The 20,255-nt window shown below is 41.0% G+C and overlaps 1 protein-coding gene across 4 annotated transcripts in view; it reads left to right on the forward strand.

The window, feature by feature from the left end:
* The window catches only part of RSPRY1 (ring finger and SPRY domain containing 1), a 49,553-nt gene that overhangs the window by 19,017 nt on the left and 10,281 nt on the right, over positions 1–20,255 (forward strand). For all 4 annotated transcript variants that reach the window (XM_025369656.1, XM_025369655.1, XM_025369657.1 and 1 more), the window contains exons 4-11: positions 676–788; positions 4,821–4,947; positions 5,733–5,791; positions 7,972–8,038; positions 8,767–8,898; positions 12,284–12,399; positions 12,822–12,965; positions 18,845–18,956. In XM_025369656.1, coding sequence (XP_025225441.1) covers positions 676–788; positions 4,821–4,947; positions 5,733–5,791; positions 7,972–8,038; positions 8,767–8,898; positions 12,284–12,399; positions 12,822–12,965; positions 18,845–18,956 — 870 coding nt within the window. The remainder of the gene's footprint in view (positions 1–675; positions 789–4,820; positions 4,948–5,732; positions 5,792–7,971; positions 8,039–8,766; positions 8,899–12,283; positions 12,400–12,821; positions 12,966–18,844; positions 18,957–20,255) is intronic.

Below are 20,255 nucleotides of genomic sequence, written 5' to 3' on the forward strand. Positions count from 1 at the left end.
TTTTTTTTTTTTTTTTTTTTTTTTGAGACAGAGTCTTACTCTGTTGCCCAGTGCAGTGGCACAATCACAGCTCAACTGCAGCCTCAACCTACCCTGGCCCAGGTGATCACCCCACCTCAGCCTCTCAAGTAGCCAGCACCACAGGCACATGCCACACTACCCAGCAATTGTTCTGTTTTTTTGTAGAGACAGAATTTCACCATGTTGCCCAGGCTGGTCTTATACTCCTGGGCTCAAGGGATCCTTCTGCCTCAGCCTCCTGAAGTGCTGGATTACACATGTGAGCCACAGCCCCTGGCCAAGGATATTTTTTCTTCCTTAGTTTCCTAAGTATCATTCTGAAAACAAAGCCAACTGCTGAGTATACTTCATTTTCTCAGTTAACTCCTATGTAGTAAATAAGATGCTTAAAACTATTTTAATGTGAGAACACAAGACCGTAGCTTAACCTTTTTACAAATACAGGTACCCACAAATCACCAGACTCCTGTAACTTAAGATGTTTTTACTCCACCACGATGACTAGCAATTGATGATTATGTCCATGCCAAGTATTAGCTGCTAAAAATCTATTGACCAAAAGTCTTTCTTTTAATGTGAATTGATCTTGTGTGACATATTTTCACATTTTAAAAATAGTGACTCCATCATATAATCTTCTTGATTTGCTCTTAGATGAAGGATGGTTGGATGTTGTCCAGTCTTTAATTAGAGTTATTCCACTGGAAGATCCACTGGGACCAGCTGTTATAACATTGTTATTAGATGAATGTCCATTGCCCACTAAAGTAAGTTAATACTTATCTTTTAGGAAACTATCATTTTTGCTTAAGCACAGGATAAATGACCACAAAGAACATTTGATGTAATGTGTTTCATCTTTATACATTTGGGGTCTGTTTTATTCAGTATTGATTTTATTATGTAAATTTATTTTGTATTATGAAGAATTATGTCCTCTTTTTTTTTTTCTCTCTCTTTGAGATAAGAGTCTCGCTCTGTTGCCCAGGCTGGAGTACAGTGATGTGATCTCGGCTCACTGCAACCTCCACCACCCGGGTCCAAGCGATTCTCCTGCCTCAGCCTCCCAAGTAGCTGGGATTACAGGTGCCCACCACCACACCCGGCTGATTTTTGGATTTTTAGTAGAGACGGGATTTCACCATGTTGGCCAGGCTGGTCTTGAACTCCTGACCTCAAGTGATCTTCCTGCCTCGGCCTCCTCCCAAAGTGCTGGGACTACAGGCATGAACCACTGCGCCCAGCCCTCTGTCTTTTTTTTGTTGTTTATTTTGAAACAGGGTCTCACTTTGTCACCCAGGCTGGAGTGCAGTAGAGTGATCACAGCTTACTGCAGCTGCAACCTCCCTGGGCTCAGGTGATCCTCCCACCTCAGCCTCCCATGTAGCTGGGACCACAGGTGCATGACCCCATGTCTGGCTAATTTTGTATGTTTTGTGGAGATGGGGTTTCATCATGTTGCTCTGGCCGGTCTTGAACTCCTGTGCTCAAGCAGTCAGCCCACCTCAGCCTCCCAAAGTGCTGGGATTGTAGACGTGAGCCACAGTGCCCTGCCACATTCTCTATCAAGACTTTATTTAATTTCTTTTTTTTTCTTCTTTCCCTTCCTCCCTCCTTCCCTCCCTCTCTTCCTTCCCTTTCCTCTTTTCCTCCCTTCCTCCCCTGGCCCCACCTAGGCTGGAGTGCAGTGGTGCAGTCATGGCTCACTGTATCCTCAGCCTCTCAGGTTCAAGTGATCCGCTTGCCTCAGCCTCCCATGTTGCTGGGACTACAGGCGTGCACCACCATACCCGGCTAAATTTTTTTTAATTTTTGTAGAGAAAGGGTCTCACTGTGTTACCCAGGCTGATTCTGAATTCCTGGGCTCGACGGATCCTCCCACCTTGGCTTCTTAAAGTGTTGGGATTATACATGTAAGCCACTATGCCCAGCCTAGGTTAAAATTTTTTAAATGTTAAAAATAGAAGCATTTAAGGCCAGGTGCGGTGGCTCACGCCTGTAATCCTAGCACTTGGGGAGGCTAAGGTGGGTGGATCACCTGAGGTCAGGAGTTCGAGTCCAGCCTGGCCAGCATGGTGAAGCCCCATCTCTACTAAAATACCCTGTCTCTACTAGAAATCAGCCAGGAGTGATGGCAGGCACCTGTAATCCCAGTACTCAGGAGGCTGAGACATGAGAATTGTTTGAACCCAGGAGGCAGGGGTTGCAGGGAGCTGAGATCATGCCACTGCACTCCAGCCTGGGCGACAAAGCAAAACTCTGTCTCAAAAAAAAAAAAAAAAAAAAAAAAAGCAGCAGCAGTTAGGTTGGGTGCAGTGGCTCACACTTGTAATCTCAGCACTTTGGGAGTCCAAGGCAGGCAGATTGTTTGAGTCCAGGAGTTCAAGTCCAGCCTGGCAACCTGGTGAAACCCTGTTTCTACAAAAAAATCCACAAGTTAACAGGGTGTCATGGTGCATGTCTATAGTCCCAGCTTGCTCAGGAGGCTGAGGTGGGAGGATCACTTGCATTCAGGAGGTCGAGATTGCAGTGAGACAAGATTACATCATTGCGCTCTAGCCTGGTTAAAAAAAGAAGTATTTGTATCTGAGGTGGCAATCTTTATTCAGAAGCTAGAAGAGAATGTTGAGTTGCTGAGCTGATTTTCTTATCTTTCTCTAAGTGATTTCCTCAAAAGTTTTAATAATGTTTTTTATTAGGAGGAAAAACTGGGCTGGATATAGTGGTTCGTGCCTGTGATCCCTGCACTTTGGGAGACCGAGACAGGAGGATCAGTTAAGCTCAGGAGTTTGATGCCAGCCTGAGCAACATAGTGAGACCTTGTCTCTATTTTAAAAAAATAAAAATAAAAAGCCGGGCACGGTGGCTCATGCCTGTAATCCCAGCACTTTGGGAGGCCAAGGTAGACAGATCACTTGAGGTCAGGAGTTCGAAACCAGCCTGGCCAACATGGTGAAACCCTTCTCTCTACTAAAAATACAAAAATTAGCCAGCACGATGGCATGCACCTGTAATCCCAGCTACTTGGGAGGCTGAGGCAGGAGAATCACTTGAACTCGGAAGGTGGAGGTTGCAGTGAGCCGAGATTGTACCACTGCACTCCAGCCTGGGCGACAGAGTGAGACTCCATCTCAAAAAAAAAAAGTTAAAACTGCAAGCACTTTTGAATCTTACCCAAATGTATTAATGATTAGTGTAACTCTGGTTATCCCTTACATAGAACAAAAGCATCAAACTTTCGTTGTCTTAGTCCATGTGTTTTACAGAGTCTTTTTTTTTTTTTTAATTGGATTCTGGCATCTTTCATTTTTAAGATGGAGTCTTGCTATGTTGCTCAAGCATCCTCCCACCTTGGCCTCCCAAAGTGCTGGGATTGCAGGCATGAGCCACTGTGCGTAGCCTCGATTCTGGCATTTTCATTCATCTGTTTAAGCCCAGTACAGAAAAACATTGTGGACAGAAGGGGAAAGGCTTTAGCGTACTCGCCAATGAATTTACCTTTGCCTAGGCTCATAAGAGGTGCCTGTTTCAATTTACCTTCAACTCTGTTGGGTCAGGGTGCAGTGGTTCATGCCTGTAATCCCAAACTTTTTGGGGGCTGACGCAGGAGGATCACTTAAGACCAGGAGTTTAAGACCCGCCTGGGCAACATAATGAGATCCCCATCTCTACAGAAAATTAAAATTATCTGGGCATTGTGACATGTGCCTGTAGTCCCCAGCTGCGAGAGAGGCTAAGGTAGGAGGAGCACTTGAGCCCAGGAGGTAAAGGCTACAGTGAGCCATGATCACTTCATTGCACACCAGCCTGGGCAACAGAGCGAGAGCAAAAAGAAGAAAACTGTTGGGATTTGTTTTTGCTTAGTAAAACTTTTTTTTTTTTTTTTTGAGACGGAGTCTCGCTCTGTCTCCCAGGCTGAAGTACAGTGGCCGGATCTCAGCTCACTGCAAGCTCCGCCTCCCGAGTTCACGCCATTCTTCTGCCTCAGCCTCCCGAGTAGCTGGGACTACAGGCGCCCACCACCGTGCCCGGCTAATTTTTTGAAGTTTTCAGTAGACCCAGGGTTTCACTGTGTTAACCAGGATGGTCTCGATCTCCTGACCTCATGATCCACCCGCCTTGGCCTCCCAAAGTGCTGGGATTACAGGCGTGAGCCACCGTGCCCGGCCGTAAAACTTTTTTTAAAGTAACTTTTTACTTCAACATCACTAGCCTTTAATGTTTTCATAATGGCATTTGAGTGGGTTTAATCTGTTTAGTGATTCAAGAATATGTAGCATATATTTGATACAACTTAAGCATTCTGAATGAAATGGAATCTAGTAAGTCATGAAAGGAGACTTTCAGGTTGATCAGAAATTTCCCATCAATGATATCATTGGGGTACATTGCATAATTTTTATATGGTCTTTCTGAGTTTATTTAACACCTGGTTATAGCTCCCCCCACCCCCCTGAGGCAGAGCCTTACTCTGTCATCCAGGCTGGAGTGCAGTGGCGTGATCTCAGCTCACTGCACCCTCCACCTCCCGGGTTCAAGTGATTCTCCTGCTCTGCCTCAGCCTCCTGAGTAGTTGGGATTACAGGCACGTGCCACCACTCCCGGCTAATTTTTGTATTCTTACTAGAGATGGGGTTTCACCATGTTGGCCAGGCTGGTGTCGAACTCTTGATCTCGTGATCCGCCCTCCTCGGCCTCCCAAAGTGCTGGTTATAGCTTTCGTCTCAGAAAAAAAATGAGCCTGGGAAAACAACCTGTGTAGTATATGGGTCAAACCCACTTGTACTTTTTTGTTTTAGGATGCACTCCAGAAATTGACTGAAATTCTCAATTTAAATGGAGAAGTAGCTTGCCAGGACTCAGGCCATCCTGCCAAACACAGGAACACATCTGCAGTCCTAGGCTGCTTGGCTGAGAAACTAGCAGGTAACTTTGGGACACTCCACAGTGGAAGATCTTAAGTTGTTTGACATTAAAGGGAAATTGGTACTGTAGGTCTTTGATCAAACCTGCTATAACAGAAATAAATCTCTTAACAATGATATTGAGAGACATAGACTAACTGGAAGAAAATTACTGAAAGGCTACAGAGGTGAATGCAATTTAATTTAGCTTTGTGGATTTTCAGGGGAAATTTTAAAAGAAAAAAGTTGTGTTTATTTGCTTTAAGAATAAGGAGCAGGGAAAAGAAAAAAGGGAAAAAGCTAAATTCAGCATAACAAAGATATGTATGTATGTATATAATATATAATTTGCATATATACACACTTTATAAAGTTTAGCTAGATTATGAAGACATACAAGGTAGAGGGAGAGGAAAAGGAACTTCTGATTGGAGCAGTTCCTGAGAAGTAGATATTTAATTTGTTTATGAATATTACCCATTTTAAGAAAGTTAACAGCAAAGTATAGGGGCATAGCTCAGCTAGTTACATCACATATTGTGGAAGAAACAATGGATTAGAAATCAGAATATGTGGCTGCTGGTTTGGACTCTCCCATGTGCTCGACAAGTGCCCTGGAGTTAGTTGCTTCACTCTGTGGGCTCACTTGCTTAACTGTGAGATGGGGCTGGTACTATTTTCTACCTCAGAGCAGGATGCTTGAATGAGATAACATGCATGAAAGAGTTCTACCAATTTGATTGCTACCAGTGATTTAAAATAATACGGCATTTTAATTTATATCAAGTGTTTGTTGTATTTGTCTAGGTCCTGCAAGTATAGGTTTACTGAGCCCAGGAATACTGGAATATTTGCTACAGTGTCTGGTAAGTGAGACATCAAAACTATTTATTCTCAGTCATCTAGAAGTGAGCATCATCTAGAACTGTGCATTTTCTCAAATTGCTGGCATAGCCTTTGGCACAGAGAATGGAATCAATTGTAAATTTTATTTGCAGGTGTTTCCCGAATGCTTATTTATTCCCTCCTATGTTTAAAAAAGAGAGTGGGATTGGAATTTATCCCAACCAGCAAAAACAGCTGAGTTGGTCTGGTTTTAAATTTAGTCATAAGATAGCTGCTATGATTGGCTCTTTTGCATGTTCCTAGAGTTTGCCAAATGGTAATAGGGACCTCCACAGTGGAAACAAAATTACATGGTGTTCCAAGCCAGGAGGCCATCAAGTCAAATTCCCAGTGTATATAAATCTCTACTCCTCCCTGGCCTCCCCCTCACTGCTACTGTTCTTAAAACTGTTGTCACTGGAGTATTTAATATATTGTATGTGAAGCTTGTGGTTTGCTGAGGCTGTGCCCTCAGATCTCTCCTAATTCTGGCCTGTGGTCTTGAATGGTCTATATTTTTAAAAGTTATTTTTGTAAGCCTAGTGAGCATTGGCCTTTTTCAAAACTCTGGTCTGAAAACCCTTATTTGTCAATACACACTGATACGTGCTTAAAACACTTTCCTTACTCTCAATGAGCACTCTGGGGATACAGCATGGCAGTCCTTTGATTTCAAGAAGTTTATTGGTTAGTTGAGGAAATAAAACTACTCAGACAAGATAATTAGCCTCCATTTTATCACAGGATGTGATCATGGGATAAAGTACTTCGTCAAGACTAAATGAGGGCCGGTCACTGTGGCTCACGCCTATAATCCCAGCATTTTGGGAGACTGAGGTGGGCAGGTCGCCTGAGGTCAGAAGTTCAAGACCAGCCTGACCAACATGGTGAAACCAGGTCCCTGCTAAAAATACAAAAATTAGCCGGGCACGGTGGCATGTGCGTATAGTCCCAGGTACAGGAGGCTGAGGCAGGAATTCACTTGAACCTAGAAAGCAGAGATTGCAGTTAGCTGGGATCTCACTGCACTCCAGTCTGGGCGACAGAGCGAGACTCCGTGTCAAAAAAAAGACTAAATGAGAGGGTGAGGGAGGTGGGTGGTATGGGTAATGAGAGCTGGGGTGTCATGAAAGTCAGACTTCCTGATGAAGGTGGACCCTCAGCTGGGTCATGCCATAAGATTAGGATTTTATTGTGCCCAGAGGAGGAAAAATTGGACTTCTTAGCTAAGGGAACATCACAGGCAGAAGCCCAGAGACAGAGAAGTGTCTGATGAGAGAAGACAGTGTTCAGAGATAGGACACAGACTGAGTAGCCAGCTAGAAAGGGTTCAGGGCCTGAAAAGCCAGGCAGAGGGATTTAGATGGATATGAGAAGAAATAGAATGCTGAATAGGCTTTCCAGCAGCAGGGATGGTGGTTATGTGAGCTTTCCAGAACTTAGGTGGGTACCAGGGAAGTCAGTGGGAATCATCTGATATTCTGGAGCTCCTCTGGTGGCTCCCAATGCAGCAGTAGGGAAAGCATGGCTATGAGAAGGTGTCATGTTCAACAGATAGACCTTTCCTTAAAGGGGAACTCATGTGACATGAACTTAAATGTAACTAAGAGAGTTCACTTGTTGCTTTCTCCTGTCTACCGTCAGCATTTGTAGAATTCCTTTCAGGAAACAGCTTAAAAACTAAGCCATTAATTGTTAATTTAATTATTTCTAATTTTGGAACTTGGTAGTGATAAGTGGTTCTTTTTAGGGTTCTAAGTAAAAGATCATTTTTAGTTTATAATTCAAGGTTTCTGTTTGGCTTGCACAAATGAATGTGAGAATCAATGTTTTATTTAACAAAGCCCTAATATAAGTTTTACGAAGTAAAATAACATAGTGTATTTAACAGGATACTTTTGACATTTCCAAATCTATAAATTAACCTAGTGACTTTAAGAAAAAATTACAAGATTAAGAAAGCCTGTCCGGTTCATTACTGTTACTGTCATTACTAACATTAGCCAAACGGATAATTGAGGACTTGAATGAATGGAACTTTTCTGACCACTCAAAAAAACATCTAGCACATACTGGGCAAGGAAATGAAACTGATAACTTGCCACCTCTGCAGGGGAATGATTTTTTTTTTTTTTTTTTTTTATCTTTTGTTGTTTTTCAGAAGTTACAGTCCCACCCCACAGTCATGCTTTTTGCACTTATCGCACTGGAAAAGTTTGCACAGACAAGTAGGTATAGTGACTTCTTGCACTAATGATCTTCTGTATTGGTTGTTAAAAATTTTATTTTTCTTAGTTACTGGATGAGCCTACACTTTGAACCCCATCAGATGGGCATTACATTCTGTTTTCGTCTGGATAGACACGTTAAAGCCAATGAAGTATAACAGGGACAAAGGCAAGGATTTTCTCACCTAAGAATCGAAACTTGGTAACCATGATTACTCACTTTTTATAGCCAAAAATTTAGTAATGCGATTGCTACTTTCTAGAAAGAAGTGTGGTGGCTCATGCCCATAATCCCAGCACTTTGGGAGGCCAGGGCCAGAGGATCGCTTCAGGCCAGGAGTTCGAGACCAGGGTGGGCAACATAGCAAGACTCAATCTCTACAAAAAATTTTAAAAAATCAGCCAGGCATGGTGGCATGCACCTATGTTCCTAGCTACTTGGGATGCTGAGGCTGGGGGATCACTTGAGCCCAGTAGTTCAAGGTTACAGTGAGCCATGGTTGTGCCACTGTACTCCAGCCTAGGCAACAGAGCGAGTCCCTGTGACTAAAAAAAAAGGAAAAGAAAATAGTCAAAGCTCTTTGGCTATGTTATCCCTAGAAAGTTTAATTGAAGTCTAATCTAGTCTCCAATTCTTTAATTGCCTCTTCCCCTTAGCAATACTAATTTGCTGAGCAAATCATTCTACTCTTTCATTGTTAATTCAAGGATTATGTCTTTCCAAACAGGTGAAAATAAATTGACTATTTCTGAATCCAGTATTAGTGACCGGCTTGTCACATTGGAGTCCTGGGCTAATGATCCTGATTATCTGAAACGTCAAGTTGGTTTCTGTGCCCAGTGGAGCTTAGACAATCTCTGTAAGTGAGAGTTGTCCTTTATTAAAATGTCTGTTTCCATTCCCAGACTCATTTCTTTCATAGGCTCACTGGTCTTCCTTTTGCAGTGGTAAGTATGAGTCCTTATAAGGACCTCTACTGGCAGGTTGGATATATTCTAGCAGAAAAGTATCCTGGAGACCCTTTAGACAAGAATTGTATAGTATGCTTCTAATTCCAGCATTTTCTTGTTAAAAACCTTTACTGGCACCCAGTTTCCTACTGCATCAAAGCCCTTAATTATATGGCACTGTCTAACCAGCTCTTTCCAACACAAATCATCTCACTGTCCTACAAACAGGTCCTGACGATTCCTACCTCTGGACCTATTCCCCTCACTTGGAAATCCCTCTTTACTCCTCTCCCTTTCCCAGCTTTGCTCTTCAAAACCCAAGTCATGTCTTACCTACATCATGAGAACTGTTCCTGATTTTTCTCTTTTCCTCCTCCAAGGGCTGCTGGAACAAAAACTACTATAGGTTGAGTTTCTCTTATAGTTTGAATTTCTCTTATCTGAAATGCTTGGGACTGAAAGTATTTCAGATTTCACATTTTTTCAGATTTTGGAGTATTGGCAGATACCCGGTTAAGCATCCCTAATCAAAAAATCTGAAATCCTCCATTGAGCATTTCCTTTGAGCCTCATGTCTGCACTCAAAAAGTACTAGATTTTGGAGCATTTTGGATTTTCAGATTAAGAGTGATCAACCTGTATACTTCTGTACCCTCACTCCCCCATCCATAGTTAGTACTGTGCTAAAGCACAACTGACATGTAAATCCACCCCGACTGTTACCCCAATATTGTGGGGAAGAGCTTCCTGCACAGCCTGTGAAGTGCTAGTTAAAGAATAATTCTGAAAGAGTGCAATTTGGATTTTGTTCATGCAAAGTGATTCTCTAGGGAATGGAAGCATAAATCTAGCAGTGCTGCCTTTCCTAGCATTTGTTTGATTGCTCTTCAAATGGCAATGCTGCAGCAGAGCTCTGGCTATGTCTCCCCACCTATTCTGCCATTTACGAGCACATCTACTCCTTAACTAGGATAGCACTACCTTATTTATTTGTTTGTTTATTTTTAACGTATGAAAAATCAGTGTGTTTTACCTTCCAGGAGGATTATTTTTAATGGACATATAGTAATACATATTTTTGGAGCACATGAGATATTTTGATACAGTCATACAATGAGTAATTACCACATCAGAGTAAATGGGATATCTGTCCCCTCAAGCATTTATCATTTATTTGTGTTACAAACATTCCAATTATACTCTTTTGGTTTTTTAAAATTTCTTTGTTTTACACTTTTCTTTTCTTTTAGTTATTTTTAAATGTACTATAAATTATTGTTGACTTAGTCACCCTGTTATGCTGTCAAATACTAGGTGTTCTTCATTCTGTCTAGCTATATTCCCATTAACCAACCCCATTTCTCCCCGACCCCGACTACCTTTCCCAGCCTCTGGTAATCATCCTTCTATTTTCTCTTTTCATGAGTTCAGTTGTTTTAATTTTTAGCTCCCACAAAAATTAGTGAGAACGTGCAAAGTTTGTCTTTTTGTGCCTGACTTATTTCACTTAACATCATGTCCGACAGTTCCATCCATGTTATTGTAAATGACAGGATCTCATTCTGTTTTTGTGGCTGAACAGTACACTATTATGTGTATGCACCACATTTTCTTTATTCATTTGTCTCTCTGTGGACACTTAGGTTGATTGCAAATCTTGGCTATTGTGAGTGCTGCAATAAACATGAGATTGCAGATATTTCTTTGATATATTCATTTCCTTTCTTTTTGCTATATATCTAGCAGCAGAATTGCTGGATCATATGGTAGCTCTGTTTTTAGTTTTTTGAGGAACCTCCATACTGTTCTCCATAGTGGCCGTACTAATTTGCATTCCTACCACCAGTGTACAAGGGTTACCTTTTCTCCACATCCTCACCAGCATTCACTGTTGCCTGTTTTTTTGGATAAATGCTGTTTGTACTGGGGTGAGATGATAGCTCATTGTAGTTTTGATTTGGATTTCTCTGATGATCAATAATGTTGAGTACCTTTTCATATATCTGTTTGCCATTTGTATGTGTTCTTTTGATAAATGTCTATTCAGTTGTTCTGCCCACCTTTTAATCAGATTATTGGATGTTTTCCTATTGAGTTGTATGACCTTCTTATATATTGTGGTTATTAATCCTTTGTCAAATGGATAGTTTGCAAATAGTTTCTCCCATTCTGTGGGATCTCTTTACTTCGTTGATATTTCCTTTGCTGTAAGAAACTTTTTAGCTTAATATGATCCCATTTGTCCATTTTTGCTTTGGTGCCTGTGCTTTTGGGGTATTCAAGAAATCTTTGCCCAGATCAGTGTCCTGGAGAGTTTCCCCAATGTTTTAGTAGTTTCATAGTTTGAGGTCTTAGATTTAAGTCTTTAATCCATTTTGATTTGATTTTTGTAGACGATGAGAGATAGGGGTCTAGTTTTATTCTTTTGTTTATGGATATGTGGTTTTTCTAGCACCATTTATTGAAGACACTGTCCTTTCCCCCAATGTATGTTCTTGGCACCTTTGTTGAAAATGAGTTCACTGTAGATGTATGGATTTATTTCTGGATTCTCTATTCTGTTCCATTGGTCCATGTGTCTGTTTTTATGCCAGTACCATGCAGTTTGGGTTCCTGCAACTCCGTAGTATAATTTGAAGTCAAGTAATGTGATTCCTCCAGTTTTGTTTTTTTGCTCAGGGCCAGGTTTTTTGCTATTCTGGGTCTGTTGTAGTTAGGATAAATTTTAGGATTATTTTTTCTATTTCTGTGAAGAATGTCATTGGTATTTTGATAGGGATTGCATGGAATCTGTAGATTGCTTTAAGTAGTGTAGACATTTTAACAATATTGAGTCTTCCAATCCATGAACATGGTATATCTTTGTGTCCTCTTCAATTTCTTGCGTTAGTGTTTTATAGTTTTCATTGTAGAGATCTTTCACTTCTTTGATTAAGTTTATTCCTAGGTATCTTATTTTATTTATAGGTTTTGTAAATACAATTACTTTCTTGATTTCTTCTTCAGATTGTTTGCTATTGGCATATAGAAATACTATTGATTTTTGTATGTTAATTTTATATCCTGCAACTTTACTGAATTTGCTTTTTAGTTCTAATAGCTTATTGGCAGATTTTTTTAGGTTTTCCTAAATATAAGATCATATTATCCACAAACACAGATAATTTGACTCCTTCCTTTCCATTTTGGATGCCCTTTATTTCTTTCTCTTGTCTGATTGCTGTAGCTGGCACTAGCTTCTTCTTTTCCCCACAGCTACCTGCCTTAGAAACATGAACACTCTTTCTTTTGCAGTTTTAAAAGAAGGTAGACAGCTGACCTATGAGAAAGTGAACTTGAGTAGCATTAGGGCCATGCTGAATAGCAATGATGTCAGCGAGTACCTGAAGATCTCACCTCATGGCTTAGAGGTAGGTAACGCTTCTACAGTTAGACCCTTTGGGGGATGACAGGGTAATTATTTTAATCGTTGCATAGCCAGTTGTCTTAGGGCTGGTGCTTCCCTCTCTCCCTGTATTTTGGAAATGTTGCTGACTTCGTGGGGAAGTCTTGATGAAAGATCTGCTTATGAACAGAAGGTACCATAAGGCACTAAATGTGTCAGGATTAAAGAACTGTTTGAAGAATGGCTGCAAACAATTCTTTGATTCTGTATGTTGCCAAATGCCTTATATAGTTTGATTTTATACTTTTTGTCACTGAGGATGGATGGAGGAAACAGTCCACCAGAAGCTTTAGTAAGGAAAAATACACTCAGCCTTCCCAGTAGTCAGTTATCTTTGGTGGTCTTCAGGCCCTCATGGTTGATTGTCACATTTTTTGGTTTTGCCAGGCTCGCTGTGATGCCTCCTCTTTTGAAAGTGTGCGTTGCACCTTTTGTGTGGATGCTGGGGTATGGTACTATGAAGTAACAGTGGTCACTTCTGGTGTCATGCAAATTGGCTGGGCCACTCGAGACAGCAAATTCCTCAATCATGTAAGTACCCTAGAGAACTGTGAAAATGGGGGCAGTGGCAGTTTGCTTTTTCCCCCTAGTTGGTGGGTGGAAAATACTTAGACATACTTATTTTTCAAATAGATTTGCTCAATAATCTTTTCTTGGGCTGAGCCACACGGTACCAGATCCCTAACAATGATCTACTAAACTGATAGAAAAATAGGAAAACACAAGTGAAATTGCCCCTCAGCCTTTTCTTTTTCTTGAATCTTAAGTTCATGCTAATTTTTCACCTAGAGGCTGGATGTGTCCTTTGTCTTTGTAGGCTCTGCTTCTGCCCCAGCCACATATTTGGCTCATTTCTTATACAGGAAGTAGTGCTGATTATTACCATGAGTTTAAGCTCTAAGAGCTTTGTAGGGATTCTCTTCCTTTCAAGAAATAGAGTGTTGGCTTGACTTCTTTCACTTGACTTTTACCTAGTAATTAGTTGGCGCATTTTTCTCAATATTTAGTTATTTATCTTTTGTTATAGAAAGCTGTAATATAAAGGGGAAAATTAAATCCTAGCATAAGTAGCATTGAAGGTGTTGGAGTTCCTCCCTTTCCTACAGATGTATGATTTCTTGCCACTTTATACCCTTCTAACACCCAGGCCAATTGGCTTTCTTCTGTTGATCAAATTATAAGCTGTTTGGAATTAATCCAGTTTTGATCAGGAATATTTTGTTTTCATATGATTTCTACCGTTTGAGGTGGGAGAAGCCCCTTGAATTATTTTGTTAATCTAAATAATAGTCCCCCATCCAATATGTAAGATCCTGGAATGGGTTTTAGAAGTGATCCAACAAAATCAAATTAAACTTGCCGGCCATAAGCATGGTGAAGTTTTCTGGTTTTTTGCTTTGCTTTTAGAGACAGGTCTCACTGTGTTGCTTAGGCTGGCCTCGAACTCCTGGGCTCAAGCCATCCTCTTACGTCAGCCTCCCGAATAGCTGGGACTACAGGAACATCCCATGGTGAGCTACTTATAAGCATAGTTTTTAAAGGCCTATTTCAGCAAGGCTGTATTTCACCCTGGAATTGTTGATGGTGTGTTATTAAAACTCCTAGGCTGGAGAGAGACAAAGTGGAGGAAAAGGGCCAGTGGAGAGGTCAAGTCTGGACTCTTGTCTGGGGTGGAGAACTAGACCCCAGTCTGCCAATCATCTGATTCCCACAATAGCTTTTACTGTTAGAATTTCCATTTCACAGATGAGAAAACTGAGACAGAGTAGGAAGAAACTCATACCAGAATTCAGTGGCCTTCCTATTCTACAGCAGTTGTTTTTTTTGTATTCAAAAATGGGGAAAATCTCAGAGAATTAGCCAATTTCCTCATTTGGAAATGAAAAATTGTTCTAGAACTAGAAGTAATACAGGGGATTCTTCCACAGAGGAAGCTTCAATATAAAATTTGTTTCTCCTGATTTGGCAGCAAACACACTACAGATCTAGATCTGACACCGAATGTTACAAATGTGTTTTTTTAATGACCAGTGAAGCTGGATCTTTTCATTTGCTTGATGAAACTGTAATTTTTGCCATGTAGTTGCAGACCTTTGGCTTCTCAAGTTAAAGACTTAAATACTGTTTTTTTATCCCGCAGATCAAGAAACCAGGCTATTGGTTTCTTTAAAAGCAAACATTCTTCCCTGATCCAAGCATTAGTTGATTCCCTATTAGAAACTGATAAAGTCTGATATGATGTCTTTTCCCAAATACAGGATTTTAATGATATTGCCATATTTAAAACTTTGCTTCAAATGTACATTGTTCTGGTGATTCTGAATCTTTTTGCCTATTCAGACAGGGTGTGATTCTATGGAGTAAGTCATTCCTAGGATACATCCAGTTTCAAAAGATTCGAAGTGTCTCCATAGTGCCTCTTACTTGAACTCTTGCTGCTTAGATTTCCATTTTAAAAGGCTGGCCACTGGGCTCAATTTTAAGTCATTAAAATAAGCTTAAGGATAGTTCTGTTCAGGTAATCTACAGAACAGTTTTTCCTGTTGTATTGTGTATTTTTATGGAGGCTTAGGAGGATCAACTCTCCAAGGGTGTACTCTGATTTATCTAAAATATCTTTTGCCTTTTGGCCGGGCACGGTGGCTCACACCTGTAATCCCAGCACTTCGGGAGGCTGAGGTGGGTGGATCACTTAAGGTCAGGAGTTTGGTCAACATGGTGAAAACCCGTCTGTACTGAAAATACAAAAATTAGCTGAGTGTGGTGGTGAGCACCTGTAATCCCACCTACTCGAGAGGCTGAGGCAGGAGAATTGCTGGAACATGGGAAGCGGCAGTTGCAGTGAGCCCGGATTGCACCACTGCACTCTAGCCTGGGCAATAGAGTGAGATTCTGTCTCATAAATAAATAAATAAATAAATAACTTTTGCCTTTTCATGAGCGTCTGTCATGTGATAGATCTTCCACATATTCATCTTTAATCTTTTTGAGAGTTTGGAAAGATATTATTCTGCCATTTAAAGATGAGGAAAATCAAGTTCAGAGAAATTAAGAAACTTGTCCAAAGCCATCTAGTCTCTAGCTGCTAGAGATATCAAACCCTGGTCAGGATAGCCCATGCTCCTTCCCCTGTTGAAGCATCCTGCCTTGGAGAAAATGACTCTGGCTATCTCAGACAGAAAAGGAATGACTTAGAAGCCTTTCCAGGGCCTCCAGATTATGGAGAAGTTTGGGAACTGGACAGGCTCCAAGGCAATGTCAAGGCCAAGAAACAGGAAGTACAACAGCCAGTGTTTTAGGGGAATGATCTGGCCAGCATGTAGCCACCATTGCTGCTAGAAGTCAATCCTAACTATCCCTCTGTGTGGGGTCACTTGCACCATACTGAGTGTTTGATGGGAAGGTCCAGCTGGCCAAGGCTAGGTCATATCTTTACCTTTCCACTTCCAAATGAGGCGGCAGAACACTGTCTTCATACATTTCCCATAACAGGAAGCAGTTGGGATGCTCTACAGCAGGAAAAAGACAGTGTCCACCACATGGGACTATTCCCTGAATGACAAGCTGTGGATAAACTTTCTTTTGTTTGTATTTGGTAATGTTTCCATTGCTAAAATATGCATGACCAAAAAACAGTTCAAAATAAATACCAAGCTAGCCACTCTATTCTCTCATTTATCTGTCCTAGCCAATGGAAACCAAAATTAATCCTACTGGGAACATTTTGAGCTGAGAGAAGGTGTAGAACGTCGAGATTATTCTCTGAGATGTAAGCTCAAGAGATTTTTAAAGTGCATCTCAGCTAGGCAGAGGCATCTTCTCCTTAAATCTGTAGATACTGCTCTGTAGTTAAAGTTATTAGAGTTCCTTCTTTGTGCTACAGTGCCACTCTGTTGTGGAACTTATCCAGTCATCAAAGACACTGCATAGTAAAGAATGTGTAATGAGTCTGTTCTTTACCAACTCATCGTGGCTAGTTTCTAGGAATTTCTTTCAAGTGTTCTGTCAAGGATTTATCAGGACATTAAAAGGTGAAGATAGAAAAGAATTGCTTGCCTTTTACCTATGCCCCAATGCCTACATTTTAGTGGTTTTTAAGTTTTTTACTTACTGACTCGTTCAGCCTTTGAAAGGGATGGCAAGACATTCTTTCTAGCAAGTGGTGAATTTGTTTTGTTTTGAGACAGAGTCTCACTCTGTCACCCAGGCCAGGGTGTGGTGGCACGTGGTCTCTGCTCACTGCAACCTCCGCCTCCCAGGTCCAGGCAATTCTTGTGCCTCAGCCATCAGAGTAACGGGGATTATAGGTGTGCACCACCACACGGATGATTTTTGTATTTTTAGTAGAGACAGGGTTTTGCCATGTTGGCCAGGCTGGTCTCAAACGCCTGGCCTCAAGTGATCCGCCTCCCAAAGTGCTGAGATTACAGGCATGAGCCAGCGCTCCTGGCAGCCTCGGGTGGTGAATTTCTAAGGCAATTAGATGCAAGCTCATTTAACTCTTGAATAGTCTGAATAGTGAATATCAGTAGCTATTTCAGGAGAGTCCCTTTGGAGAGCATTCATCTAAATTCAGTATGTATGTTGTAATCCAAAAATTTAGTACAAAATCATTGCGTTCGAACTTTTTTTCCAATCTATCTCCTCACTGTATTGTTTGCCCCATAGAAGAAACAGGCCATCAGGACCTGATCTTACCTGGGTTTGGCCATTTTCAGTTTCTTTCTCTAGTAAAACTTTTCACCATTGTTCCTTAAAGATAGCAGTTGTCTGATTTGCTTGCTGCTTCTATTTTTTATAAGCACTCAAAATAATTTCTTAAGATCTCAGCCACCCTTTTATTTTAACAGTTCTGTGAAATAATTGAAAGGCAGTAAGTAAGAAAAAGAAGAAACTGCCAGGTACGGTGGCTCACGCCTGTAATCCCAGCACTTTGGGAGGCCAAGGCGGGCAGATCACCTGAGGTCTGGAGTTCGAGACCAGCCTGACCAACATGGAGAAACCCCATCTCTACTAAAAATACAAAAGTAGCTGGGCATGGTGGCTCAGGCCTGTAATCCCAGCTACTCAGGAGGCTGAGGCAGGAGAATCGCTTGAACCCGGGAGTCAGAGGTTGCGGTGAGCCAAGATCACCCCATTATACTCCAGCCTAGGCAACGAGTGAAACTCCATCTCAAAGGAAAAAAAAGAAACTGCCAAGGACCTGTACAATCCTCAAATCAAGCTGATCTCAGAATAGCTTTTATCTGAGTGTCCACTATAACCTTTCTCTTCTCCAGTTTTGAAATCTCTGAATATTTGGGTATTTTGAAGTCTGCTACATGCAAGAAAGGCATTTGCCTGATCTGATCTTGTTACTGGAAAGGGTCTGGATCCAGATCCCAAGAGAGGGTTTTTGGACCTTGCACAAGAAAGAATTTGGGGCGAGACTATAGAATAAAGTGAAAAGTTTATTAAAGAAACAGAAGAATGGCTACTTACTCTATAGGCAGAGCAGCGGCACGGGCTGCTCAACTGAGTGAACTTAGGTTATTTCTCGATTATATGCTAAAAAGGGGTAGATTATTCATGAGTTTTCTGGGAAAGGAGCAGGCAATTCCCAGAACCAAGGGTTCCTTTTTAGACCATATAGAGTAACTTCCAAACTGCCATGACATTTGTAAACTGTCATGGCACCTATTAGAGTGTCTTTTAGCATGCTAATACATTATAATTAGCATATCATGAACAGTGAGGATGACCAGAGGTCACTTTTGTTGCCATCTTGGTTTTGGTGGGTTTTGGCCAGCTTCTGGCTGGCTTGTCGCGTCCTGTTTTATCAGCAGGGTCTTTGTGACCTGTATCTTGTTCTGACCTCCTGTCTCATCCTGTGACTAAGAATGCCTGACCTCTTGGGAATGCAGCCCAGCAGCCCAGCAAGTCTAAGCCTCATTTTACCCTGCCCCTATTCAAGATGGAGTCTCACTGGTTTGAATTTCCTCTGACAATCTGGTACTGATATACAAGTGTATCTTGGAATCAGAAGAATTTAGGTTCAAACCTGGCTCTCTTTCTTGGCCAAGTAATACATGCTTGGGCAAGCTGGTTGACCTCTCTGAGCGTTTGTTTCCTCTTATAATGGAGTCTGATGCCACCAGCCTCATGGTAGTGAGAATTAAATGAACTAACAAATGTGAAAGTGCCTGAACAAAGGAGGTACTGGGCAAATATTTGTTGGTGAAGTCATTATCTGTTCACTTGGGACCAGCCCTCTAAGTCATAATTTTAGTATTTTCCAAAAACCATGAGCTCTCTTCATCCAGAAAGCTTAGAATCCCAGCCACTAGGTCAGTGGTTGTAAAAAACACACTGTCTCTTCCCAGGTCAGAGCAGGCAGACTTGCTAATCTTCTGGGCCTTGTCTCCCTCCAGGAAGGCTATGGCATTGGGGATGATGAATACTCTTGTGCGTATGATGGCTGCCGGCAGCTGATTTGGTACAATGCCAGAAGTAAGCCTCACATACACCCATGCTGGAAAGAAGGTATTCATTCCCTCCATTATAAATTTATCAAGTGGGTTAAGACATATGGTTATTATGAGGCATTTATTACATTAAGCCTTAAAATGTCTTAGAAGAAGATCAAATGTGAAAAGGGATATTAACTTTTGTGTCACTGCCAAAGATATAAATGGTACTCCTCCGATAAATTTACCTCTGGTGGAGTCCTTCCTGTAGCAAAAACGTTTCAGAAAATAAATTTTTTACATTCGTCAGAAAATGATACTGTTAAGATTAGTATGAATTCTATCTTCCTCTTTGGATCTATTTTGAATTAAAACAGCCATGCCAATATCAGGGACACTGGAATTGTAATGCCACTAAAATGAGGATTTTTCAGGGACAAGATGGCTATGGAACAGGTCCTATCCAGTGACCACGCTCTAAGGAAGTAGGGTCATATGGTAAAAGATATAACCTCTGGAAGGATTGGAGTCCTAGCATCAGAGATAGAGGATATAACCCAGCTATTTCTCCAAGCATCCCTCTCTCATTTTGCTACCCCAGTCAGCATTATGAATATAAACTGAATTTTTAGGCATGCTAATAAAGCAGAAATTTAGGCTGAGGCAGGTGGATTGCTTGAAGTCAGGAGTTCAAGACCAGCCTGGCCAACATGGTGAAATCTCATCTCTACTAAAATACAAAAATTAGCCAGGTGTAGTGGCACCTACCTGTGGTCCCAATTACTTGGGAGGCTGAGGCAGGAGAATCACTTGAACCCAGGAGGCAGAGGTTGCAATGAGCCAAGATTGCGCTACTGCACTCCAGCCTGGTCAACAGAGTGAGACTCTATCTCAAAAAAAAAAAAAAAAAAAGGGGAAAGAAAGCAGGAATTTGCCCACCCCCATGTGGAAACAGCTCCACTTGATTAAATTGATATGTGGGAAAAAAAGTCAGAAAAGCCAACAGGAACACTCATTTTAATGACTTGCAGGTTCTTGAAGGAACATAAAACTTCTTCATTTAATTAAGCGTATGATAAAGGCACTGTTTTCAAAAACTAGCTTGTTTTTTAATAAGAATTTTTAAAGGATTATTCGAGTAATATGTTTATTATAAAAATGTGAAAAATAGAAAAAGAACAAAATGAATAAACTAAAAATCCCCTGTAATTTCTCCAGAGTTTTTTAAAAATGCTTAAATTTTATATATATATATATGTATATATATTTGTGTTGTTGTTATGCTTAATACCTTGAACAGCTTTCCAGGTTATTAAATAACATTACTTTTTATTGTTGTTGTTTTTGGGACAGGGTCTCACCTATCGATAGCCCA

This window comes from Theropithecus gelada, chromosome 20, assembly GCF_003255815.1.
Source record: "Theropithecus gelada isolate Dixy chromosome 20, Tgel_1.0, whole genome shotgun sequence".
Lineage (NCBI taxonomy): Eukaryota > Metazoa > Chordata > Mammalia > Primates > Cercopithecidae > Theropithecus > Theropithecus gelada.